Here is a 25,864-nt window from a genome sequence, read left to right as displayed (position 1 = left end):
GTGGTTTGAAATCTCAGTACTGGGAAATGACACCAACAAAACAAGCCTGCATGAGGCCTTTGCTGTTGTTTCACTGGTAATCTCTAGTCCCAGTCAGGTTCCTGGGAGTAGGAGACTGAGAAGAGACTGTGCCTTTGCTGGCAGCCCAGGCTGCTGGGTGATCTCAGGGCTGGGATGGTGTGTGCAGGAGCAGCTGAACGTGTTCCTGCAGGAAAGCACAAGAAAGAAAATTCAGGTCCAAGCCAGAGCCTGTCCAACTCCCCTCTGCATATTTTGTTGCTGGTGTATGTACACACTAGATACTACACACTAAGTAGCTCACCTTAAGCTAACACATATTTATGTATCCCAATTTTAACAGTTTTGTTTTAAATCCCTTTAATTGCTTTATCTTCTTCATCCTCACCCTCCCCCCAAAGTACTCTAAGTCTGGTTTTGTACTGGCACCACCTGTAAATCCCCCTCTCCTTCAGGAGGCTGAAACTCAGGGAGACTTTTGTCACACCCCCTGCAGCACCAGAGCACACCTACTGCACACCAGCAGCCTTTCTCCCCTCCCTTTGCCACTCTCCAGTCCTGTTTACAAAATAGAGATAAAAATGGATCCATGTTCCAGCCAGTCTGGCTTCCCAACCTTAAGCAACACGTGCCAGTGTGTGTACACACACACACACACACACACACACACACACACACACACACACAGACAGACAGACAGACTCCAGCCTGTCAGGCAGCAGCACCTCCCATCCCCGCGAGGGATCACCATCTGGGAGCAGAGGCCAGTGAGCTGTGACTGCCAGGGGAAGGGGGAGTGATGCAGGGTGCTCTGCTGGATGCTTTTCAAAATGCTTTGCCAGTTTGACTCATCTGTGTACAGAGACTGAAAAGACACGGGGGAAGAAAGAAAATCACAAAGGATGTCACTCCACTGGAGGGGAGGCTTTTGAGTGGTGCCAGCACCTCCCCAGACACAGGGCTGAAAGGGGATGAAGCTGCAGCTCTTCTCAATTTGCTTCCTCGTTGGAGTCAGACAATTAATTTATGCATTGAGGTACTAAAGAACTTAAATGGAACAATACATTAGAGCTGCTGTAATTTAAATGCATCCTCTGAGCTCTCTGGGGAAGGGGCTGGACATTGCTTTGCAGCAGTGCATAGCACTGAAGGACTTTGACCTGCCTGGCTTCAAAGCCCTCCTGCAACTCAAATGCCAGATAACCTGGCCAGCTCTGAGCAGGCTTTCTTTCCCTCTGAACAGGCTTTCTTTCCCTCTGAACATACCTTATCCTGCTGCTTGCTGGGGGACGTTTGCCCTCAGAAGAGGGGATCTGCCTTGGTTAGAAAGGACAGCGATGCAGCTCATCTCTCCCAGCAGCCCTGAAGGTAGCTGCTTTGGTGTGTTGTGTAAGGGCAGAGATTGTCTCTGCATGCAGCTGCTCTTGATTTCCCCACCCATAAAAAACACCCAGACCAAAACACTATGAGTAAGAAGCTTCTTAGTCCCTAGCATCACATCCTTTTTTGCCTCTTGTTTTGCTGATGCACATTGCAGGGCTGTCTCCAGCTTCTCCCTAAGGAAGAACCCCACACTTTGTGTTTCACACCACATCCCCACCTCCTGTTCTCCACACCTGCAGAACCCAGGAAGGCCTCTGACAGTTAAACACAGAAGAGCAGTGCTCCTCTCTGTTATTACCTCTTTGAAACTCCAAGTGTGCAGAAGCTCCTGTTGCTTGTTGCCCCAGAAAAGCACCTTCAGATTAAGAGCCTGGGGCACAGCCCAGCAACTCAAACCAGCCTTCTTTGTGCTCTTCACACCTTCAGCACTGCTGCATTAACCCTTTTGGGTTTGGCTTTGATAGACAGCACACCCCACACACAGAAAGCCAGCAAATACAGCAGCCTGTAAACCCCAACCTGGACAAAAACAACCACAACCCCCTTCCTGCAAGGCTCCCAAACCACACAACCTCCTGAGCCCCTTTTATGTACAGCTGAGCTAGAGCTGCTTGAGTTCACCTGGGGCCATGGCGAGGGCTGCAGCTGAGCAGCCCTGCTAGCCCAGTCATCTCCAGGCTTTTGGGGATGGGCTCACAGCCCCAGAGCACGTAAGCAGGATGTTGTCAGAACCCCCAGCATGCAGTTTGCTCAGAGCTTCAGTAGTGTTCCTACTCACACACAGGTGCTCTCACTTTCGGGCTTTCTGTAAGTTACACAGTACCAGGGTCATGCTATTCCAGTCCCCAGGGTCAGATTTGCAGGGAGAAGGGGGTTTAGTAGCTTCAACATAGCTGCTACTTCCAAAGACAAGTCTTTAGAAGAAAAGCCAGCCAGAATTCCTGGGGTGTTCTTCTGGAAGGCCAAGGAGCTGAGTGCACATCCCCTGCCCATGTCACACCCGTGTCAGCTGAGCCCTGCGGGGCCGGCTCTGCCGCGGCTCCAGCTGACCTAGATCAGAGCTGCGCCACGGCCACGGCCCTGGCTGAGCCCTGTCCCTTGGGGCAGCACGAGCACGGGCCCCATTTGGGGCTGAACTGATCTGGGGAGCTCTGCAGCTCCCCAGACACTGAGCAAAAATAGGCTGGGAGTTCTGGATGCTGGTTTAGTTCCAGGGTAAGCAGAGGGAGTGGTGGGGGCGACAGGGGTTGGGAACCCAGGCAGAATGACATTGTGCTGGAAAAAAATACATCTGGTGGCTTTCAAGTCTTGCTCAATGCTGCTGTTATGCAGAAGAAATTTAAAAAAGTGTGCTTGATTGGGGTTTGTTTTGCCTCCTCTGCAACTGTGGAAGTGGCACTGGTGCTCGTTTGACTCACCACCCTTTCAAAATAGTGTCCAAGTGACTAATAGCTGGAAAAATGCGTGTGGACTGCGTGCAGCACAGGCTCCTCCAGTGCAGGGCCCTGCCTGCCACACACAGCAGTGTGGGAAGTGGCAGAGCACTCCTCAGAACCAGCAGGGCTCGGACGTGGTTTGACTGGGTTCCCTGCCAGGAGGCAGCTTTGTGATGGTGTCACCTGGGCAGTGGTCACCTCTTGGCCTGCGGGCAGGTATGATGAGTATGGGGTGACTGGGGTGGGCTGACCACCACAGTTCTAAAGGCTTCATCACCAGCCTTGAGCTGTTTGTCTGACTTCTCCCCTCATCACGAGGAGCAAAGCTGCTGGGGTCTGGAAGTGAGAAGCCCCCATTAAATCTCAGGATTTAAATCTCAGGCATTAAATCTCAGGAATCAGTCACACAGTTGCAAAAGCCCTTTAAGATCATGTAGTCCAACTGTCCCTGTCCTGTGCTGACCCAGATCCCTGAGCACCTCATCTCCCCTCTGTTAAACACACCCAGGGGTGGGGACTCAGCCCCTCCCTGGGCAGCCTGTGCCACAGCCCCACAACTCTGCCAGGGAAGAGCTTTTCCCTCCCATCTGAGCTGACCCTGCCCTGGGGCAGCTTGAGTCCATTGCCCCTTGTCCCATCTCCTGTCCCCTGGCTGAAGAGACCATCGCCCACCTCTCTGCACCCTCCTGGCAGGGCAGGGGAGGTGGGGAGGTGGTCTCTTCTCAGCCTCCTCTTCTCCAGGCTGAATCCCCCAGCTCCCTCAGCTGCTCCTCAGAGGATTTGCCATCCTCTGGTTTCCAGTGAGGGTGCTCAGCAGCTGGAGAAGACCGTAGCTGCTTCAAGACTTGGAACTGACGTGCGTGTGCACCGCAAGGACCTCTGGCTGGACTAAGCCTTCCCGAGCTGTTAGCCACCTGTGTCTGGCCTGCCAGGGTTTAATACAAAGTGCTGTAGTGTTTACAACGTCTGGGACTGTGTTCTTTGCAGCTGCCAGGGACTGCAGGCTCCCCCAGGGCCTGGGTCTTGGTGCCCCCAGTCTCAGCAGTGATTCATGGCTCTGCTGGGTGTCTCTGGTTGGTTCCAGGGGTCCAGCAAAATCCAGGAATGTGGATTAGTCTCATACACGTCTGAGAGGAAGGATCCCCAGGAGAAAAGGGAGGTGGTCCAGGGAGGGGATTGTCCTGATGATAGAAGGATTTGGGATCTAATCCCATGTCCTTAAGTAATCTGCTTCATTCATGGCCCCAACTGAATGGCTGCAGCTGAGCAGCGTGAGTGCAGAATCCTCTTACCCTGCAGCTTTCCTCACCCTGTGACTTCACCTGGAAATAGACCTTGGCTGTAATTAGATATGGGGCTCGTGTCTGCTCTGCACTTGCACCAGGGAGCCCTAATGCAGCATCAGTAGCATTTCCTTGAGTGTTTGGTGGGGAAAGAAGCACCAGAGGTGTGACAGGGACCCTTCGCAGGAGGCAGCCCTGACAGCTGCTCCCCTGTGATGCTGGAACCCTGCCTTGGCTGTTGGCATCAGCTGGGGAAATAATGGGGTGCTTGAAGATCATAAAGAATCATAGAATAGTCTGGGTTGGAAGGGACCCCAAGGGTCCCAGAGCTCCAACCCCCTGCCACAGGCAGGGACACCAACCTCCAGGCCTGGAGCTACACAAGGCTGCCCAGGGCCCCAGCCAACCTGGGATGTGAGGTTGGTTTTGTTGGGGTAGCTGGGGGAAAAAATAGCTGAACTAGTTTCCTCAAACTCTCTGTGGCTTTCTGTCCTGTCAGGTCAGCAGACCCAGTGGGTGATAGTTAAAAGCTTCACACCCTTTGCTGCAGCCAGTTGTATGAGGGGAAACAATGCACCCCATGGGCCAGCTGCTTTGTGTGTGTGTGAAATCGAGGGTTGTGTGTACTGTGTGTTGTGGGGAAAGGCCAGTGAGCAGCACAGTCAGGTAACCTTACGTTTTCATCAATCACAGAATCATGGAGGGTGGAAAAGGCCTCCAAGCTCATCTAGTCCAACTGTCCCCCTGCCACCCATATGCCTCACTAACCCATGTCCCCAGGTCCCTCATCCAGCCTCTCCTTGAACACCCTGAGGGACGGTGACTCCCCCACCTCCCTGGGCAACCCCTTCCAATGCCCAACCGCTCTTTGGGAGAAGAAATGTCTCCTCATTCCTGTCCTGACCCTCCCCTGGCACAGCTCACAGCCATTCCCTCTGTCCTGTCACTGGGTATCTGTGAGAAGGGGCTGAGCCCCAGCTCCCCACAGCCTCCTCCCAGGGAGCTGGAGAGAGCAAGGAGGTCTCCCCTGAGCCTCCCCTCCTCCAGACTGAGCAGTCCCAGCTCCCTCAGTCTCTCCCATCACCCTTGTGTGCCAGACCCTTCCCCAGCCTGGTTGCCCTTCTCTGGACACACTCCAGGGCCTCAGTGTCTGTCTTGCAGCCAGGGGCCCAAACTGAACCCAGTATTTGAGGTGGGGCCTCACCAGAGCTGAGCACAGGGGGATGGTCACCCCCTGGTCCTGCTGGCCACACTGTTCCTGACACAGGCCAGGATGCTGTTGGCCTTCTCAGCCACCTGGGCACACTGCTGGCTCGTGTTCAGGGGGGTGTCACCCAACACCCCCAGGTCCTTGTCCTCTGTAAAAGGAGTCCTACCTCCTGCCTCTAAGAGCCTCTAGAAGACCAAAAGAACCTTGGAGCCCTTGGGTGGGCATCAGCACGGTATTTATCATCCATCACCTGCAGGGCCTGTGTGTGTGCGGAGGGTCACTGGGAGAGGTTGTCTGGGAATGAAGAGATGGTGTCAGTGGCAGGTGGTAACGGCTGTGATGGTCTCTCAGACTAACAGGGATGCCAAAGGAAAAATATGATCCTCCAGATCCCCGCAGGATTTACACCATCATGTCAGCAGAAGAGGTAGCCAACGGGAAGAAGTCGCACTGGGCCGAGTTGGAGATCTCGGGTGAGTTGGTTGGGTTTTGAGAGGTGCTGGTGCCCCACGCTGGGAGTCCCACAGCCCAGCACCCCCAGAGCTGCTGTGTGGTGGCTGAGGAGCTCTGGCTTGTCTCTTGCAGGCAGAGTGCGGAGCTTGAGCACGTCGCTGTGGTCGCTGACGCACCTGACGGCTCTGCACCTCAATGACAACAACCTCACTCGCATTCCGCCTGACATTGCCAAGCTCCACAACCTGCTTTACCTGGATCTGTCATCCAACAAACTCCGAAGTTTACCAGCAGAATTGGGAAACATGGTGTCTCTCAGGTGAGAGGGGTTATTCCCATTAGCCTCCCGTGACTGTGCTCCAGGATCAGGACCGATCCTTCCATTCTCCTTCCTGTCCTTGTGTGACACATAAATCTGAGCATTTGGGATTGGTGCAGAGCTTTGGTCCCAGTAAGGACTTTTGGGTTCATCCCCTGATCCCTGCAGACACCTGTCTGTAAGCTGTGTAGTCTTCTGCTCTGAAACATTCTCTGGGACTTGGTGCTTGCCTGCTGCTTCAGGTCCCCCTGATTTAATGTTGGGTTTTGGGGGTTTTGTGGCTTTTCTTTCCCCAATGAAAGCATTTTGGTGGTGCTTTGAAGTGGGGAGATTGGCATATCTTTCCCTAATACAAAAAAATTCAGGGTGCAAAGTCTTATCTTTGAAGATGAGTGGTGTGTAGTGCTGCAAAGGTTCCTTCTGAAGTGATACTCACCAGAAGTGTTTCTGCATTTGCTGCAGGGAATTGCTTTTAAATAACAATCTGTTACGGGTTTTGCCTTATGAACTTGGACGGCTCTTCCAGCTACAAACCCTCGGTTTGAAAGGTGAGTTCTTACAGTTAAATATTGCTCAGGGTACTCCTGAATTGCTGAGGGGCTGGGCTGGAAACCTTTGTGTTCTACCTCAACATTCTCTGGAGGAAGGAAGCCTGAGAGGGGATCTGATCAATGGGTATCAATAGCTGAAGGGTGGGACACAGGGGACATGGGCAGCCTCTGCTCAGGGTCTGTGGGGACAGGACAAGGGGCGATGGGCTCAAGTTGGAGCACAGGGAGTTCCCCACCAATGTGGGGAAGAACTTCTTCCCAGTGAGGGTGAGGGAGCCCTGGGACAGGCTGCCCAGGGGGTGTGGAGTCTCCTTCTCTGGGGAGATTCCAGCCCCGTCTGGACACTGACCTGTGTGCCCTGTCCCAGGGACCCTGCTTGGGCAGGGGGTTGGACCCCATGGGCTCTGGAGGATCCTTCCAACCCCTATAGCTCTGTGACTCTGATTTTCTTAACAGGTTATTTGAGATACTAAGCTTGTAGCAGAAATGGCCAGCAGCTTTGCAGAACAAGGCTTTTTCTTTCTTAGTGCGACTAAACCTCCTCATGAGCCCATTTCAAATCTGTAGACAGGTGAACAGACCCTTTAACCTGCTGTGTTCCTGGCTGCAGTGAGTTGAAGGCAGAAAATCGCCTCGTGCTGATCCTGCAGCATCTGTTGCTGCTGTATTCTGCAGTCCCAAGCCGAGCAGCCTAAATATCTTCTGAGTCAATTCGTCCGTGCTCGTTAGGGGAGATTTTCTTTGCTTGGAAGGCCTCAAGAAAGTCAGGCAGCTAATGACCAGTTGTTGTTTTCTGCTGTTGGCAGGCAATCCTTTATCACAAGATATTCTCAGCCTCTACCAGGACCCAGATGGAACTCGAAAGCTACTGAACTACATGCTTGACAATCTAGCAGGTGACAGCCCTACAAATCTGATTGACAGAAGTGATTTAAAACCAGGCATTTCTGACAATATTTGCTGCTGAAACAAGGCTCTGAGTGGCTGAAGGGAGAGTATTTCCTAACTGCTTTCACATCTCTGTCAAGTGGCTCTGGTGGTACACACTCACACACAGGGGAGGAGGCTGACATACATTGTCTCAGCTTTTCCCACCTTACAGCTGGTTGTTCCCACTGTTGTGTGAAGCCTTTTGATTGGCAAGAAAGTGCAGTCTTCCTTGCTGGAGCTACTTTGATAAATTCCCCTAGAATTTATAATCCAAATGCAAGAAAGATGTTAAGTTCAGATGTAGAAATCAAGACTATCCAGTGCCTGATTTAAACCCTGCTTCGTGGTTCTGTGCCTGAGCTTTCTGCTTTGACACCTGGGGTCTCCTAAGACAGCGTTGCAGGAAGGATGGATATTAGGGTGAGGGTCTTGGGGAAGGGGAGGGATACCTGAACCACTGCAGGATTTACCTCTCCTTCTTCAGCAGCATATTCAAGGTGCAGGAGGATTTCAGTGGTACTTCAAGATCTGAAAGCAAGAGACAGAGAGTCATGAATCCCACAAGAGACAAGTTTGCTCTCTCTTGCTAGTCTTTTAAATGATTTTTTGCCTCCCCTGGAGCGTAAAAAGCCTTGGGGAGTTGGGGTTGCAGAGCACAGTTATTGTTCAGTCATCAGTTTGACTTAGAAATTGTAACTTGGGGATGTAAACCCAGGATTAATCACTGGTTTCAATTCTTTTTCAGTTCATCCAGAGCAGCTGCCTCCAAGGCCATGGATTACTTTAAAAGAACGAGACCAAATTCTTCCCTCAGGTAAACCTGTGGTTCTTCCCTTTACTCACACAATGAAAAACCTCTCTTCATTCTCAGAAGGTCTTCTGCCTTGCATGGATGTGGTGGTTTGGCCCTGGCTGGAGGGCAGACACCCCCAAAGCTGCTCTGTCCCTGCCCTGCTCAGCTGGGCAGGGGAGGCAATAGGCTGTTTCTGCTCAGGGTGATTCCCAGGGCCTGTGCCCGGCGCTGATGGGCTCGGGGTTGGCTCTGTGGGGCTGGGGGGAGCTTCTCCCTGCCCCTTGCAGAAGCTGCCCCACCACGCACCCTCAAACGCCCTGTCTGCACACGGGCTGTGCAGAGCAGAGGTGGAGAAGTCCTGTTGGAGGGAAGGCCGGGGAGCAGCTCGGACTGAGGTTAGTTTAATGCCCCCTATTGTTGCTTTTGTAAAGTGCGAGAGGCAGCGCTTGCTCTGCGAGTCAGGTGGCTCTTCCTGAATGCAGCCCTCAAAAAAAGCACCTGTGAGCCTGGGTAAAGAAGGAAAAGGCTCGTGCTGTTGTTGCTCAAGATCAGGTCACTAAGCAGTGAGAATAACGTGGCAGTCCTCTACGGTTTACTGTTCAGAAGCACGAGGATGGCAGATCCTCCCAACTTCACTCAGTTGTGTGTCACAGTTGAGATCAGCTTGTTTATGTGATAGAGCAACAAACCAGAAAAAGCAAGCAGGAAGAAACAGGAACACCAGGCGTCCTGTAAGCCACCACAGCATCAAGTTCTGCATTTCTGTTTCAAATTCCCTTACAAATGGGTATCTCAGTGGAGTGTTATGGACTTTGCTTTTGTTCTTCTGAGCAGAAACAGAATTCTGAAGCCATCAGAAAGCAGTGTTGGGCAGGCAGAGAGGCTGTGGAGCATTGCATGGTAGAAACTCTAACAAGTCTCTTGGCTGTCACTGTAAAATGGAAGCAGCTGAAGAGTGGAGCTCTTTGTCCATGAGGATAAAAATGCACAGCACTGGGATAGCCACACAGCAAAACCTCACTTCTTTCCCTGCAAACACAAGCAGCATTTTCCCAGGGGTGAGGTGCTGGGAAGTTGCACTTGGCTGTTGTTTTAATTGGTGTAAAAAAAATCTAAAGGAGTCAAGAAGTGTGTGAGTGAAAGAAGCTTGTTTCAGGCTGAAGGAGCTGCTGAGCTGGTGCTGACTTCTCTCTTTTTTAAAGAAGAAATGCAACCAAAAAACTTCTAGGTGCTTGCTAATTTATGGCTTCATTTCTCCTTCTCTTCCTGCCCTCACCCAGACCTCTCTCTGCCCCTTGGACTTGGCAGACAGATACGACTTGATGCAACTTAGAAATGTTGTACAGGCACTAGGGAAGTGCCAAGGGCATCCTGGCCTGTGTCAGGAATAGTGTGGCCAACAGGCACAGGGAGGGGATTGTGCCCCTGGACTGTGAGGCTGCAGCTGGAGTGCTGGGTCCAGTTCTGGGCTCCTCAGCATCAGAAGGACATGGAGGTCCTGGAGCGAGTCCAGAGAAGGGCACCCAGGCTGGGGAAGGGGCTGGAGGGCAAATCCTCTGAGGAGCAGCTGAGGGAGCTGGGGGTGTTGAGCCTGGAGAAGAGGAGGCTGAGGGGAGCCCTTCTCCCCACCTCCCCTGCCCTGCCAGGAGGGTGCAGAGAGGTGGGCGATGGTCTCTTCAGCCAGGGGACAGGAGATGGGACAAGGGGCAATGGGCTCAAGCTGCCCCAGGGCAGGGTCAGCTCAGCTGGGAGGGAAAAGCTCTTCCCTGGCAGAGTTGTGGGGCTGTGGCACAGGCTGCCCAGGGAGGGGGCTGAGTCCCCACCCCTGGGGGTGTTTAACAGAGGGGAGATGAGGTGCTCAGAGATCTGGGTCAGCACAGGACAGGGATGGTTGGACTCCAGGGGCTCAAAGGGCTTTTCCAACCTGGTGATGCTGTGAAAATTGTACAAGCATTTCTGGAATCCACCTAAAACATCAAGATGCTGAGCAGCTCTCTGGTGCTGTGGGATGGTGACACGGGAACAGCCCCTTAGCAGACCAGACTGTGTAAGATTCAGTGCCTGGGCTTGAATAAGTTCAGCACTGGTGATGCTGTGAGGCTGAGAACCCTTCCCCTTCCCTCCTCTCCTTCCAGCTTCATTCACAGTCATGTGTTACAACGTGTTGTGTGATAAATACGCCACCCGGCAGCTCTATGGCTACTGCCCCTCCTGGGCACTCAACTGGGAGTACAGGAAGAAGGGGATCATGGAGGAGATCGTCAACTGCGACGCAGACATCATCAGTCTTCAGGTAACTGGGCAATACCTGTACTCTTCAGCACACAGAATGAAATGCCACCTTCCAAACACTGTATTTTCTCCCACATTCTTACTGATACACACCACGTGCACAGCTCCTCTGTTAAGCATTGGCTTGTGTTTTATAAAACCTGGTAAAATTAGCTAAACAAGTAGGTAATTTGCACTGGGAGAGCTGGGTCTTGCTCCCCTCAGATGAGCTTCATAACTCTTCTCCTTCTGGGTGTTTGTGGCAGAGAGGGAGGATGTCGAATGCCATACCCCCACATGCCACTGTTCCTAGTCTGTTCCTGCTGGCTACAGAAGGGGAAGTTTCAAAAATAGTCTCATTGGCAAAAAAAGGGGCCTCTTGTGGCCAAAGTTAAGTATCAGTTGTTGTTGGCATGTGTATCCTGCTGCAGTCCTAGAGATGTATTGATCATGTTTAGAATGCATCTGCCTTTAAAATGATCTTAGGGTTTTTAAGCAAGTTCTGGTAAGCAAGAATCTGGCACAATAAGATCAGTTACCTTGCTCTGCAAACCTCAAGAGATCAGCCTCTGACATTGTCTTGGAGACCAAATGTTACTACAAAGGAAATGCAGTTACAGAGCAGTGGGAGACCCTTGTGGGAAAGAGCTCTCCTGGTGAAATGCTGCTGGGTGTCTATTGACCTCTCAGGCAGTATCCCCAGGCAGGTGCCCAGAATGCCAGGTGCAATCTATTCAAAATACACCTGTCCCTTCCCCTTTGGGGGGGATCTGGGATATCCAGGAACACAAACCTGTTTCCAGCAGGCTGCTGATGTGGGAAGTGACATGACCAGGAGCTCTTCTCTTTGGGGAGAGCCGCTGACTGCAAGCTGAGGCAGTGCTGCAGGGCGATGGGAAGGGCTGGCTTGCCTTGCTTAGCCTAAGGTGTTTGTATTCCCTTCCAGGAAGTGGAAACAGAGCAATACTTCACCCTTTTCCTGCCAGCCCTGAAAGAACGAGGATACGATGGGTTCTTTTCTCCCAAGTCACGTGCCAAAATCATGTCTGAGCAGGAGAAGAAGCATGTGGATGGCTGTGCCATATTCTTCAAAACTGAAAAGTAAGGGGCAGGTGCTCCCTGCACACGTGTTCTGGGGATCTCAGAAATCCCTCAGCTCCTCTACAGACTCTTGCCTTGCTCCACACAAGTTCCACCCCTCTAAGAGTAAGGGGTGATAAGCAGTGCTGGCTTAATCTTCAGGTGTTAGAAGATGTATTGGAGCCAGCTGATCATGGAAGGTTCTCTGCTTTTAAGAATCAAAAGATTACATTAATGAATTTCTGATACCAACAGTTCTTCCCTCTGGAAGGGAGAAAAGGTGCTGACAGTCACACTTCTCCTCTGTGTAAACTGCTCACGGGTTGTACCACACCGAGTATCCCACTAAACACCCCCTCCCAGCAGGTTTCAGTAAGGAGAATGGAAGCTTCCCAAAGCCTTGGCTCCCTTTCAGAGTTTTTCACTGCTTCCAGAAACGAAAATATGCCTTTCAGAGCATGTATAAAAACAACTCAGCTTGTTTTGCCATGGAGGAAGCCTGTGAAAACAAACAGCTGATGCTTTCTGTAAACCTTGAAACCAACAAGTGTGTGTAGAGAGCTTGTTACTATGCTGTGCTGCTCTTGGGTGAGAACAGCAGTCTAATAATGTTCTGTTCTAATTTTCTTAGAGCTCCAAACAAACAGCAAAGCCCATTTCAATAGGTAGACTTGAGTTAGTCCTGAAACAAGGCAGTTTTGGGTGCCCTGAGGCTGGAAGGAGAGAGAAACCAGTTTCACAAAACTACTGGTGGTAGCCAGTGGTTGGAAAGAAGCTGGTTGGTAATAATGCATTTGCCCAGAGTAAAACCCAGCCTTTGCTTGCCACCACATCTTCAGTTTGTGCCTAAAACACCTCAGCAGGTGTGATCACCTCTGGGCATTGCTCTGAAAGGTCCTCTGAGTGCTGGAACAGGCGAGTGCTTCCCAAACCCCAGGTACCTCCCGTGCCGGGCTCTGAGCTCCATCCAGACTCAGTTTCTTGGAACTCACTTTCTTGGAGCTGGATTTGCTTGTATCAAACAAGAGGCCAGAAGAAAGGTGCCTCACACTGCCCTGCAGACCCTCTGGCAGAGCGGAGCACAGGCAGACCCCGCTCCTCTCGCAGCTGCGGGTCAGCGGTTGTCTCTGTCCCCCCAGGTTCACGCTGGTGCAGAAGCACACGGTGGAGTTCAACCAGGTGGCCATGGCCAACTCGGAGGGCTCGGAGGCCATGCTCAACAGGGTGATGACCAAGGACAACATCGGCGTGGCCGTGGTGTTAGAGGTGCACAAGGAGCTGTTCGGAGCAGGTGAGTCGGCTGCCGGTTCCCTCGCCCGTCACTCAGTAGCTGTTCCCAGAGGATACAGCTCTCCAGGATGTTATTCCCATCAGGGGGTAACCAGATCCTGGCAGATGAGCAAACACTGTTCACGGTGCTAACTGAGCCCAGGGGTGGCTTAGACAGGAGGCAGAAGACATGACTGTATGGGCAGCCAGGTGCCCAACACGTAGCTTTCTCCTGTCAAGCCTTTGTCCCTGCTTGCTTGCTCTGTTCAGTTCTACCTGAGGAATCAGGTTTTCCCAAGGTCAGTGTGTTTGCCTGTGTACCAGCTGTTTGACTTCTATTTTCACCTCTCTTTTTCCCCCCCCTTGACTGACTCCTCCCACCCTTCCCCAGTGGTTCTGTGACAGGGCTAACAGACTCTTGGGGAAGAATGAGATGATCAGGTCTCTTTTCATGCTGCTTGATTGACTGACTGTCACATCTTCATGAAGTTTGATAAGAACCAGCAGACAATCTCAACAGACTCCAGACTGCCACCCTACGCTGTCAGCCTGCCTGGGTTTTTGATGGCTTGTTGCCAGAGTACCCTGCAAAGGAGCAGGGTGTCTGAATTGCAGGACAGGAAGGAGCTGCCTGGGACTGTACACCCTATCTTTCAGAGTGCTGTTGCTCAGATAAAAAGCAGCTACAGCTTTATAGGCTGAGAGAGCTGGGGTGGTTCAGACTGGAGAGGAGAAGGCTCTGGGGGCACCTTCCAGCCCCTGAAAGGTGCCTGTAGGAAGCTGGGGAAGAACTGTTCCCGAGGGCATGGAGCGACAGGACGACAGTGATGGTTTTAAAGCAGAAAAGGGGAGATTTAGGTGTGTATTAGGAAAAAGCTCTTCACTCTGAGGGTGGTGGGTCACTGGGACAGGTTGCCCAAAGAGCTGGTGGAGGCCCCATCCCTGGAGACACCCAAGGTCAGGCTTGCTGGGGCTCTGAGCGCCCTGCTCTAGTGAAGATGTCCCTGCTCACTGCAGGGTGGGACTAGATGGCCTCTGAAGGTCCCTTCCCACCCAACCTGTGATTCTGTGGTTGTGCAGCAGCCAGGTTCAGGTAACACCTTTTTCTCCAGCAATGACATACATCCATCTGCTGCTACTAAGGCTTGAAGTCCTCAGTACCCTGCAGGTTAATGGTGGAACCTGCTGTGTTCAGCCTTTCCCTGACAGAAACCTGTCTGTTTACCCAGGTCTGAAATCTCTGCACGTGGACAAACAGCTGCTTATCGTGGCCAATGCCCACATGCACTGGGACCCTGAGTACTCGGATGTGAAGCTCATCCAGACCATGATGTTTGTCTCAGAACTGAAGAATATCCTTGAGAAAGCCTCAAGCAGGCCCGGGAGCCCAACAGCAGATCCCAACTCTATCCCCCTGGTGCTGTGTGCAGATCTCAACTCGTTGCCTGATTCAGGTAAGACTGGTTTCATTTCCATCTTACCTGCTGGAGCGTTTGACGACTCTTTCCCTCTGAGGAGGATGGGGTGGTTTCTGCTTCCCTGGGCTGGATGAAAGCCTCCTCAATAGCAGCTGGCTGTGGGAATCTGGCTGAGGGGAGTGTGAGTCAGCTGATCAGACTGCTTTTCATGGTCAGTTTCACCCTCCAGAAAAGCTGGCTATGCCTGTGAAGATGGAGAAAAGCACAAGTAGATCTGAAATCGTTGGATAGATACCCACGCCTTGAGCAGCAGTGCTGAGCAGGAAAGATGTGAGCTTGTGGTGAACACTTTCTGAGGGAGTGAGTTTGCTTTGAAAGCTGGAGAGGGACCATTGAGATGGGCACAGAACGATAGGGTGAGGGGAACGGCTTTAAACTGACAGAGGGGAAACAGGGACTAGATAGTAGGAAGAAATCCTTCCCCAGCAGGCCCTGGCACAGAGAGGCTGTGGGAGCCCCTGGATCCCTGGCAGGGCTCAAGGCCGGGTTGGATGGGGCTTTGGGCACCCTGGGCTGGTGAGGGTGTCCCTGCCCATGGCGGGTGGGGTGGGACTGGGTGATCTTTGAGGTCCCTTCCAGCCCAAACCAGTCTGGGGTTTTATGCTCTAGTACCAATAACCTTTGGTACTGTAATACCAGGTACACCTACAAAAGCTGCCTCGCTAGCACCCCGCCACACGGTACCTGCACTTGGGGTTTACTGTAAGCCTCAAACAATGGCTCAAAGCCTCTGGAGAGCCTCAGTTCCCTGGCTGAGTGTCGGGAAGGTGTGTAGAGCTCAGACATGGAGCAGCCAGGCGCTGTGTACGTTGCCCCTCAGACACAGAGCTCTTCTCTCATCTCACAGGGTGTCTGACTGCTGGTTTGGTTTCTGACTCGGAGGCCGACGGTCCCTGCCCGCTGTATTTCCCAGCCACTCCCCGACTCCTTTCTTTTGCAAACAGGTGTGGTGGAATACCTGAGCAATGGCATCGTGGCTGACAACCACAAGGACTTCAAGGAGCTGCGGTACAACGAGTGTCTGATGAACTTCAGCGGCAACGGCAAGAACGGGGCTGCCGAGGGCAGGATCACGCACGGCTTCCAGCTCAAGAGCGCCTACGAAAACAACCTGATGCCTTACACCAATTACACTTTTGACTTCAAAGTAAGCAGCGCTCTCTGACGTGGCAGCACTGGCCTGGTGTCCCCAGGACGCTGCCTTAGCTTTCTGACCGTTGGCTCTTCCCCTCTGTTGCTGTAAGTGCCTCATCCCCGGTCCCTGCGCTGGTGGACACTCTGCCTACGTGGTGTGTGTAGGCTTAACGACCTGGCCCCGGCCGGTGACTTAACGAGAACAGGGAGGGCCACGGGCAGTTCTACCCTAATCCCAGCTGCGCCTCCCCCTCTGAGCGGCAGCCAGCAGCCAGCCCAGTTCAGGCTGCCAGAAGCGAGCTCTGTTCTCACTGTCGTGTTTCTCTTTCTCCCTAGGGTGTGATTGACTACATTTTCTATTCCAACACTCACATGAACGTGCTTGGTGTCCTGGGGCCTTTGGACCCTCAGTGGCTGGTTGACAACAACATCACTGGGTGTCCACACCCTCACATCCCTTCAGACCACTTCTCACTGTTAACACAACTCGAACTCCACCCTCCGCTCCTGCCTCTTGTCAACGGCGTGCACTTGCCGAGCAGGAGGTAGTGCAGCAGCCCTGCCCCTCTGAGGGCCAGGACCTGTTGTCACGGACCTGTACAGTTGTAAATCAAAGTCTATAGGAGTGAAGTATGGCCAACCTTAAGCTGCTTCTTCGAGCTCCTTTCCTTATGTGTTTGATATGAGATTTTTGCACATTTTGGTGCATTATTGGTATCATTTGGCACTAGGGCTGGAACCAAAGTATTATTCCCTTTCCAGGTTTTTTAATTTAATTATTTTTAAGGAAAAAAAAAAAAACCAACAACAAAACCAAACACAACTGGCAAGCGTTTTCTTTTCAATAGGAAGCTGCACTTATAAATGGACGAATGAGATTAAAAAGTTGCTTATTAACAGATTTCAGGACAGTGTTGTTTTTCCCAGGCCGTGGCGAAACGAGCCAACCTTTTAGGAGAAAGGCAAACCAACCCCAGCAATGCTGGTTTTTGTAGGAAGAGCATTAGAAACACTCTCTGCCTGACCCCAGAACGGAGGGCGGACTCTCAGAGAGCCCTCAAAACAAATTTTGCACATTAACGAAGCACTTAATGCCCAACTGTGTGTGATGAGCAGCCTGGCCCTGCCCCGGCCCCATTACCCTCAGAGAAAAGACCAAAGATGGTTAATATTGGTGATGAAATTCGAGCTCTGAATTCTCCTGGTGCAGTTTCCTTCCCAAGGAGCCTCCCAGCGCAGCCTCGTCTCGCGGGTGAGCGTGGAACCCTGTGTGCTCAGCGGGTGCTGCTGCCACCTGCATTGTGGGGGGTGGGAGTTTCCCTCCTCTGGAGCCCTGGAGAACTTGGACTGGGGAACACGGGCCGTTGCACCGGTAAGAAGCCACACCTGGGAGTGTTTGGGTTCTGGGTGAATAAAGAGGTTGTGAATCCGTCCTCAGATCCCTTTCCCAAAGCTGGGGTGCAAGGATGGGGAGTTTGGGGTGAAATGAGCAGAGGGTACAGGGAAAGGAGCCTCTGGAAAGGATCTGTCCCCTGAGGGCATGCGGAGCAGCCATCAGCATGCTTCTTACTCCCTGGGGAAGCGAGCGGGAGCTGGACTCACTCCTTGGGTTCTCTTTCCTCACCCTAGTTGCCAAATAACCATCACACCTTTGTTTTTTGGGATAACCTTTCCTTTCTGTTCTCAGTCAGGGTGGAATTGAAACACAAAGCTGCTGGTTCATTCCCAGCCAGTAACACTCTTTGGTGTCTTCATAAAAAACTTGCTTTTTTTTGGTCTTTCTTCCTATTTTTTCCTCTTTCTTTCTTTCTATTTTTTCTTTCTTTTTTCCTCCTGTTTTTATGCTCTAGGTGGCCAGTTCAAAACCCCTTGTGCCTCTCAAGGCATTAAGCAGAATGCAATTTTCTGAAAGATTGGTTGGCTGCTCCATGTTTCAAAACAAAACAAAACACCCAGAAAGGCACAGGGATAGGAACAAGGTTGTGTCTGTGTTTTTAAGTTTTTCTTTATTCTGCTTTTTTGCTGCTATAAGGTTTTTTCTTGAATTTATATTTTAAACTTTTCATGCACTTTACTGTTTCTAGTCTCAAAATGTGATATTTTTAATAAATGAAAAAGAAAAAAGAATTTTTTCCATGATGTGGATGAAATTTTGAGAGAGCTGCAGCCTGTACTGATGTCTCAACAAAGTCAAATTGAAAACGGTGAAATCAGTTTCAAAGGCTGAGGAGCCAGCTTCTGTCTCACAAATCCTCTACTCCTCAACTAAACGTTCCCTTTGTTGTTTCACACATGGGGAATTAGCTGCAGGGAGGGGAAATAAGGCCAAAAAAAAATAATTAAAAAGAAATAAACCCATTGGAGCTGGAGTAGAAACTGTTCCCTGACTGTTGTTGGGGCCGGGGAGCGGGGTGGTGTAAGGAATCGGGTGTAAGGAAACAGTGACTCCCTTTTAAAAGTGCCTAAAATAAACCCCCACCTACCCCCAAAAAACCCTAAAATAAGGATTCTTACTGCCTGCTGGTAACTAGAAGTGCTGGTGGGGGAGTGAGGCACCTCTCCAGCCATCTCCTTGCTGGCAGCACCGAGCTGAGTGGATAAAAAGCCCCTTTAAGGCTGGGTGTTCTGGGAGGTGACTGGGAACACACCCCCAGCCAGCACCACCTGCAGAGCAGAGGAAAGTAGAATAGCATGAAAACGTCATTCCCTGGACATCACCTTTCTGGGAGCAGCTGCTGGGGCCTTTTCTTGGAGGGGATGGAGTGGGGACGGGGTTTGCTCTGCTCTAACCAGCCCTGCTCCTCCTCCCCCACACGCCTGTTCTCTAGCAACATCAGCAATATCTCCTACCATACTTCACTCCCAGGATTTTTTGGAGCTCTTTGTATAAAAGTGGGATTTACAATACACCTGTGATTGTATATGAACTGCAGAGGAACCCGTTTGTTAATAAAAACACCCCCAACAACAACAACCTTTTGTAATACCGGCCTGGGAGACGATGGGGATGAAAGAAAACCCAACCCAACCCCAGGAACTGCTCCCCTTTGACTCCCCTGTGGTTTCTGAGTGATCCAAGTGCTGCAGGAAGGGGGTTAGTTGGATTTTTCTCTGCTGTGGAACACACTCCCCACGCTGTGCCGTGGGGGTTTTAAGGACAAGTTATTTTATGATGTTGCACAAACCCTCTGGGGTTTATTTTTCAACAGCCCCAGGTCTTCTTCATGTTTCAGTCGATGCACCTGCCCAGGGGTGTGTTTACCTGCCCTCCATGTGCCTGGCTCCCTGTTTTCCTTCTGGTTCCCCCTTCCCAGCAGGAGCAGTAAAGGGATTGTGCTCCTTTGGGTTAACCCAGCTGAGCAGAAATGCTGCTCGCTCTCTGCAGGGAATTTCTCCTCCAAGAAGAGAGGGAGCAGGGAGCAGGGAGCAGGCAGCCATCAGCCTCACATGCAGGCTGAGATCCCTTCCAGCAAACCTCTACTCATCACCCAGGCAGCAGCACTAATCAGCTCCTGACCCAGATGGCAGCTGACAGCTGGGAGTTTTCTAGGGGGGAGGGAAGGATCTGAAGCAGAACATCCCTTACTCTGAGTGGGGATGGGTGGGAAACCCATCAGTTCTCTCCATCACCCACCCACAGTTCCCAGCATGTGGTGGGGATGAAGCTCCAAGTCCTTTACTGCTCCTCACTGTCTTGGTTTGCTCCCAAAACTCTGGTGCCTGGTGTCAACTCCTCAGCAGCAGCACTGCCTAAAGCCAGCAGAGAAAAAAACCAACCCTTCCACAAGCAACTTTTTAAAGTTCCCTCCTGTTAGCTGCAGGGGGTGTGTGTATGTGTGTGTGTATGTATATATATATATAAACAAAAGAGAATTTTCTACAATGTAGCTGGGTATTTCTTGTTCCTTATTCCCACATTAGGGAGCCTGAACCTTTGTCAGGTGCAGCACAGTGGGGCCTGAGACCAGCTTTGCTTCCCGTTTGCCTTGGTAAAAGCTTTCTGTCGTCTCCTGCCAGCCTTCATCATCAAAAAGGGGTTCAGCATATGGCTGAGCTTTCCCCCTCTCTTGGGAGCCACCCCTGATCAGTCTGCAGGCACACCCAGAAGAGGGCTCTGTAGTCCCAAAGCCTTGCTTCTGCTGTTGTTTAGAGGCTAGAAAGCCAAAATCTTTGACCCTCAACCTTTCCAGAGGCACTTGCCACTGACCTGGTCCGAATCGTGAGCGAGAATTTGAGCCTGTAAAAGTTCATAGCACGTGTTCTCTCTGGGGGTTGGTTTTGGGAAGGTGTGGGGCAGGGGAAGACAAAAGGGCTTCTTGAAATCCCCAGTTTCTGTTAATTTACAAACCAGGAGTCCTAGACCAGGAGCACAGCACTCACCTCTTGCTGGGAGGGAGCAGGAGCTGGAGGAGGCTGCCTGGCCTTACTGTCCAAGCACCAGCTTTAAACCCAGCTGCAGCTGCTTCACTTCCACGATGCCTTTTCCATTTCTAGCCTCAAACCCTTCCTTTGGCACGAACTGGTAGAGCAGGATAGAGGGAAAGGCTCAGTGTTTTCCACTCCTGTCCACTCTGAAGCAGCAGCCTGCCCTGGGAACACCACCAAAGCACAGTCTGCACCCTTGTACCAGTTTAAAAAGGGGGCCAGAGAGCCTGGTGGGTTAAAGATGGGAAAAGAAATGAGCCCTAGGGGCAGAGGATTGGGTTTCTCTGACAGACACTGCTGTGCTCACTGCAGAGGAAAAGCATTCTGTGACACAGCTCAGCACATCCCCTTGAGCTTCTGCTCACCCCTCTGCGTGCAAAGGCCACAGGAACCCCAGAGAACCCAGGGGGAACCATTCATGGCTCAAGTCTGCCAAGTACCACTGAGAACTCGTTCTAAGGTTACAAACAGCTTCTGGAGGGGATGGGGAGGCTCCCGATGTGGGCACAGCTCTAGGAGGCACCCTGCCTCCCCGGGGCTGCTCTTGGCTCCCACTGCAACCACGGCTTGGCTTTTCCTCTGGGAAAGAGAGCAGGGGCATAAAGCAGAGTGGATGGGGCAGGGGCAGAAAAGGGACAAAAATAACCCCTTGAATACCTCCTCCATCCCATGAGAAATGATTTGGCTCTAAAAGGTACGATGAGAGCAGAGACCTTATTAGTTTGGCTGTTTGACAGCGACAGCTGTCAGGGGAGAGGTTCATGGGGTGGATCTGAAAACAGGTGCGCGGGTAGAGGAACGCTCGGGTGCTTTGGGATGTACCTGGGCGCTTTGGGATGTACCTGGGTGCTTTGGGATGTACCTGGGTTCCTTGGGACATACCTGGGTGCTTTGGGACGTACCTGGGTACGTTGGGCCGTTGGAAGCAGCGTTGGTGGCAAAGCTCTTTCTCTTCCTCCACTTCCCTCCCTGTGCTCACACAGCTTGTGGAACCTCTTGCTGTCCCAGCAGTGAAGGTTGGGGTGATGCTGGTACTGGGCTTGTCCTCTTAACCGGTCCCCACAGTTCCTGAGTTTGCATTTGCCTCTGTCTGTCTCTGTTCCAAAGCAAAAGGAAACCAAACAGTCAAACCCCCCCCAACTGACCCCCGCGGTGCCTCCCTTCCCCAGTGACTGTTCCCTGATCTCTGGCTTTGTCCTGACACGTTGTTTTCAATGACCAGGTCGGGTGTTGCTTTCCGAGCCATTAAAAGTGTTTGTGTGCACCACAGTGCCTAAATACTCCCTTCATTCCTAACCTCACAGGCTGGATCCCGAGGGAGCGGCGGGAGCCTGGGCTCCCTCTCCTGCCCCGGATCCCCGGGGTGGTTTTGGGAGGTGGGACAGGGTGGGGTGGGGGGGTGAGTCAGATTATGTTTACTGTCTTGTGTGGGATGCTGCAGCGTCGTTCCCCAGCACGCTGAAGCTAAAATTGCGGGGGGAGGGGCGGGGGGGAAGATGGGTGGGGTGGGGAAGATGGGGTGGGGGGTGTTACATCTTGTTTTAAGGAAAGGGTGCTCAGCTGGGGAAATTGCTGCTCAGGGAGGTGGGAGCCGCTGCTGCCCCTCTCCCAGCCCTGGTTTTGCCCCTTGGGGCAGCTCTGCATCACTGTCACCCTCAGGGATGGGGGGATATCTTGGGTGCTGCTTTCCCCACCAGCCCTGACCCGGGGAGGGGGGATAGTGCTGCCTGGCAAAAGAAAGGGCTTCCCAAAGGCTGACTCCAGCTCCAGCCTTCAACCGAAACCGGAGCAAGACCCCAGCTCACGTACTCCACGGCAGTGAGCAGCGGGAAGCCGCCTCTCCAGCCCGCCTTGGCTTTCACAACAGGATCCTTCTGTTCCCCCAAAAGAAATCCTCTTCTGGCGACGGTGCCACAGCACAGTTCCCCCTCCCTGGAATTCTTCTTTGCTGTGAGAATCTCACCCAGCAGAGGAATTCCCATCGAGTCGGCACCCAGGTAGGGCTGAGACCTTCTCCCCACACCGACCCGACACAGGTACAATCTCCACAGCAACAGAGATTCCCCAACCTTAGGGCAGCTCAGGAGAAGGAGCTCCTCGAACACCCTCAACCTTTTGCTTTTCTTGCCCTTTTTTCTCTTTAGATAATCGATGTGTGTGTTTAAACACACCCACTGGGCCCCGTGGAGAGGGGGTGCTGCTCACGCACGGTGGGTACTGCTAAATACCTGCTGGTTTCTTCCAACTCCTGTACTTGTATTTCCTTCCATGGGCATCAGCCAGCCCTCTGGCAACCGCCCTTGGCCCCTGCTCCGGTTCTTGGGAAGCAGGAGGTGGGAAAGAGGGGGATGCTGGGGACCGGCTGCGTGCGCCACAGCTCGTCACCGCCCCGGGACGCGCTTCTGCAATCCAAGGGGGTGCAAATTTGCGTCCTGCCCTTTTTGGGGAGATCCCCAGGCCTCGGCCACCTACTACCAGCACAGCCAGCACTGAGCTTTGGGTGGTGAGAACTGTGCAAGGGGGTTGGAAGTCACACCCCGCGTCGCCTCGGTCCGCGCAGCCGAAGGACATCCCCACATCAGCCAAGGGCTTCGTGGTGCCAGGTCCAGCCTGACTCCCCCACCCCAAAAATCCCAGTTCTTACACCAGTCCGTACAGGAAGAGGGGGGGAAGCACGTTCATCCTTTTATTGAAGGCGCTGGGGGCCGGGGAGCTGCCCGAAAAGGGAGGCGATGCCGGGTGCCTGGTTTCAGGGGGTGCAGGGAAAGGCTCCTGCCCCCCGCCCCGGCAGCAGAGCGGGTGCCGGCACCTGCCGCGAATCCCGGCGCAGAGGGATGGTCAAATCGCTGCCACCCCCAGGGGAACAGCCAGCCGCGGCTGGTTATTTATCCCCGGATCCAGGCAGAGGGAGAGATGGGGCGGGGGGTCTGCGAGGGGGTCGGCACCACCGCTCCCCTCCCCCAGCCCACCTCTCCTCCCCCCTGTCCCACTGCTCCGTGTCCCTCCGCAGCCGCACTGCTGCCTCTTTCTTGCTGGTGTTCCTGAAAATTGTAGAGGGGGGAGGAACTGGAACTCAGAGGTGTGGGGAGGAAGGGATGGGCCCGCCAACGCCTTCCACAGGCGGCTGGTTTTTCGGTCGCCGGGCAGTACGTACCTCTGCATCAGCTTGTGCACCAGCAGCTGGATCCAGGGCGCCTCGGGGGCCACACACACCTTCTTGTTCTTCTTCAGGGTCAGGCTGTAAGGAGACAACCCTCTCAGCCCCAGATTTTCCTACCCATGCCACCACCTGCAGAGCAAACCCCTCCTCGCTCCCTGCACAGCTACACCCAACACCCCTGCAACCCCTGGTGGGAGACAGACGGGTGTTTTTGGGCATCACCCTCGGCTCTGTGAGCTGTGCCAGGGCTGACCCCCCCCCAAACCAGGCAGCGATGTCCTGTGCAACAGCCAGTGCCTTGCAAGAGCCACCAGGAGAGTTGGGGCTGGGGAGAGGGCGCAGCCACCCAAACCACCTGGTCCCACAAGCTGGCTGCTGGGCTTCCCACTTACATGATCTCCTTCCTCCGGCAGTGGATTCCCGGCGGCGTCACGTCGATGGCCAGGATCAGCCCCAGGTTGATGATGCGGGCGGTGGACTTGATGCACTTGCACCTCATGTTGGTCAGGAGGCTCTCCAGCGACAGACCTGCACCCCAGAGCAGCCTGCACCCACGTCTCGGGCCCTCCACGGGGGAAGGTGGGTGAGGATGCTCCTCCCCCCCTCCCCTCCCCAGCACCCGCGGGGCAGCGATGGGCCTGTGTGTAACGGGGGCCGACCCCTCCCCAGCACAGGCTCAACACTCGCTTTTCATGCCTACAGAGGAGGTTTTACCTTCAGGATTGGAACACTGACCCGCTCTTTTAGGAATTAAACCTGTTGCCACCCCCAAAGTGCTCAAGTTTCACGAGGGTCTTGAAGAGAAGCACCTTAAAACCCATCAGGCAAATCTTCCCTCCCACACACCCCCCTCCCCAGTCCCAGGCACCCCTCCAGCTGGGTTGGAGAGAGAGAAACTCAAGCTCAAAGGTAGGCAAGAGGCAAATGGGAAGGCTCAGAGGAGCCCATGCTCGGCCCCGAGTCGGGGATTCGGAGGGTGAGACAGACAGACGGACACCCCGAGGTCACTCACCGCCCGCCGGCACCAGGCTGCTGGTGAGCACGGCCAGGGCCAGCGCCGCCGGCAGCAGCTGCATCCTCTCCACCTGCCCGAAGCCTCTGCAGGGGCCGCTTTATAGGCGGCCCCAGGGGGATTTTGCAGGATGGGAAATGCCAGGGGGTGGGGGGGTGAAAAAGGAGCTGCCCCTGGCACCGACTTCCCTGCCAGCGCTTCCCCCATCACACGTGGCCAGGGCACGTCCCCACCGAGAGAGGAGGAAAGCCCCGTGGCTCCTGCAGAGCCCTCCTGCGCATCCCATGCCCCCCAGGGCAGGAACTGCAGTGACCCCCCTCCGTACCCCTCCCCACGGGGACGTGGGTTGCCCCTGGCACGCCGCAGGAAGGGACAGGAGGGACACTGGCTGAGGGCTGCTGCCTTTATTGGCCCCACGGGGCCGTGCCCAAAGGGGACGCCCCGGGCACGGCCGTGGGGCGTGAGCGTTGGGAAGCAGGGACAGGCATTTTCAAGGGTTTAACCGGATAAACCAGAGAGAAGGGGGCTCAGGGCATCCCACAGCAGCACTCGCACCCCTCTGCAACAGGGCGAGGCGGCAGTGGGGACGGGGGTGTCTGCTTTGGGGACGGGTGTTCTCTGGCTGGCCCAGCAGCAGCAGCTTCCTCAGCGTGCAGCCTCTTTCTTCCTCCTGCCCAAAGCAGAAGCGGAGGGGAAACGTGTGATGTCTGGTCACTACGGGCTGCCCCAGGTCCTGCCAGGAGCCCCCTTTGCCCGGGGCGGAGAGGCACTTACAAGTTTGGGAGGTCCTGCAGGAGTTTCTTCACCCACGGGGCCTCAGGATCCACGCAGACCCTCTCCCGGCTCTTCAACCGAATCCTGGAAAACACACTGGGTTTCGGTGCTGCTGCCTCCCCTCCCTCTGGCAGGGGGGGCTCCAGCAGCTGAGCCCCCCCACACTTTGCAAAGAACAGTAATTTGGGGGTGATGAGGAGGGGAGCAGAGAGCTCATGTGGTGCCCCCAGCCCCCCGGGAGGCACTTACACCACCTCGGGGCGCCGGCAGCTGCTGCCCACCGGCCAGACCTCCACGCTGCGGTACTTCCAGGGCGGGATGAGGGCCCTGGTGGTCTTGGCGCAGCGGCAGCTCAGGTTGCTGTTGGCTTCCAGAAGAGCTGGAGGGGGGGGCACACAGCCATGGCTGACGCGTCACCTGGAAACCCATCTCCCACCTCCATCCCAAAATCCCTTTCAGGGCAACACATCTCATTCCCCCCCCCATCCCTGCATCCCACCAGGATCACTCTGCCCCCTTGCAGAAGGGCCTTGGAAGTATTTAAACCCCAGAGACAAGATGCCACCTCCAAGACCCTTTCCCACCTGACCCCCCAGCCCAAACATCCCCCAGCCCCACGGGAGGGGGGCCCAGGAAGCCTCACCTGCATCGCCGGGGCGGGGGGTCGCCAGCAGCAGCGCCAGCAGCAGGGCCGCCCGCGCAGCCATGCCGGCCGGTGCCCATCCCGCGCCGCGGCGGCATCCCGCTATTTGAGCGGGAGGAGAGGAGAAGTGAGGCGGCGCCGGGGGGAGGCCCCGGGGTCAGGGTGGTTTTCACCCACCCCAGTTCCCTGCTGACGGCGCTCGCCGAGCTCAGGCTGCCGCTGGAAGGAGCGGGGGGCTTGGG

General features: G+C 53.9%; 3 protein-coding genes across 3 annotated transcripts; 1 reads left to right on the top strand and 2 right to left on the bottom strand.

Moving 5' to 3' along the window:
* Positions 1-5,691: 5,691 nt before the first annotated feature.
* On the top strand, positions 5,692-16,719 carry CNOT6L (CCR4-NOT transcription complex subunit 6 like; the record flags this gene model as incomplete). Its single annotated transcript, XM_084263869.1, has 11 exons — positions 5,692-5,803; positions 5,916-6,102; positions 6,565-6,650; positions 7,460-7,549; positions 8,329-8,397; positions 10,512-10,669; positions 11,594-11,748; positions 12,867-13,018; positions 14,226-14,450; positions 15,419-15,621; positions 15,945-16,719. The coding sequence occupies 11 exons, from the start codon at positions 5,692-5,694 to the stop codon at positions 16,155-16,157; spliced, it is 1,650 nt and encodes a 549-aa protein (XP_084119995.1). The 3' UTR covers positions 16,158-16,719.
* A 6,195-nt stretch (positions 16,720-22,914) lies between these two features.
* On the bottom strand, positions 22,915-24,269 carry LOC311191636 (C-X-C motif chemokine 2-like; the record flags this gene model as incomplete). Its single annotated transcript, XM_084263871.1, has 4 exons — positions 22,915-23,074; positions 23,188-23,271; positions 23,586-23,721; positions 24,206-24,269. The coding sequence occupies 4 exons, from the start codon at positions 24,267-24,269 to the stop codon at positions 22,915-22,917; spliced, it is 444 nt and encodes a 147-aa protein (XP_084119997.1).
* A 494-nt stretch (positions 24,270-24,763) lies between these two features.
* On the bottom strand, positions 24,764-25,686 carry LOC311191481 (alveolar macrophage chemotactic factor-like; the record flags this gene model as incomplete). The annotated part of the gene is made up of 4 exons (XM_084263668.1): positions 24,764-24,875; positions 24,980-25,063; positions 25,229-25,358; positions 25,623-25,686. 4 exons carry the CDS (start codon positions 25,684-25,686, stop codon positions 24,851-24,853), a joined length of 303 nt encoding a protein of 100 aa, XP_084119794.1. The 3' UTR covers positions 24,764-24,850.
* Between the last annotated feature and the right edge of the window lie 178 nt (positions 25,687-25,864).

This window comes from Gallinula chloropus, assembly GCF_964237585.1.
Source record: "Gallinula chloropus genome assembly, chromosome: 4".
Lineage (NCBI taxonomy): Eukaryota > Metazoa > Chordata > Aves > Gruiformes > Rallidae > Gallinula > Gallinula chloropus.
Note: the sequence above shows the minus strand (reverse complement) of the source record. Positions and strands in the feature narration are given on the sequence as shown.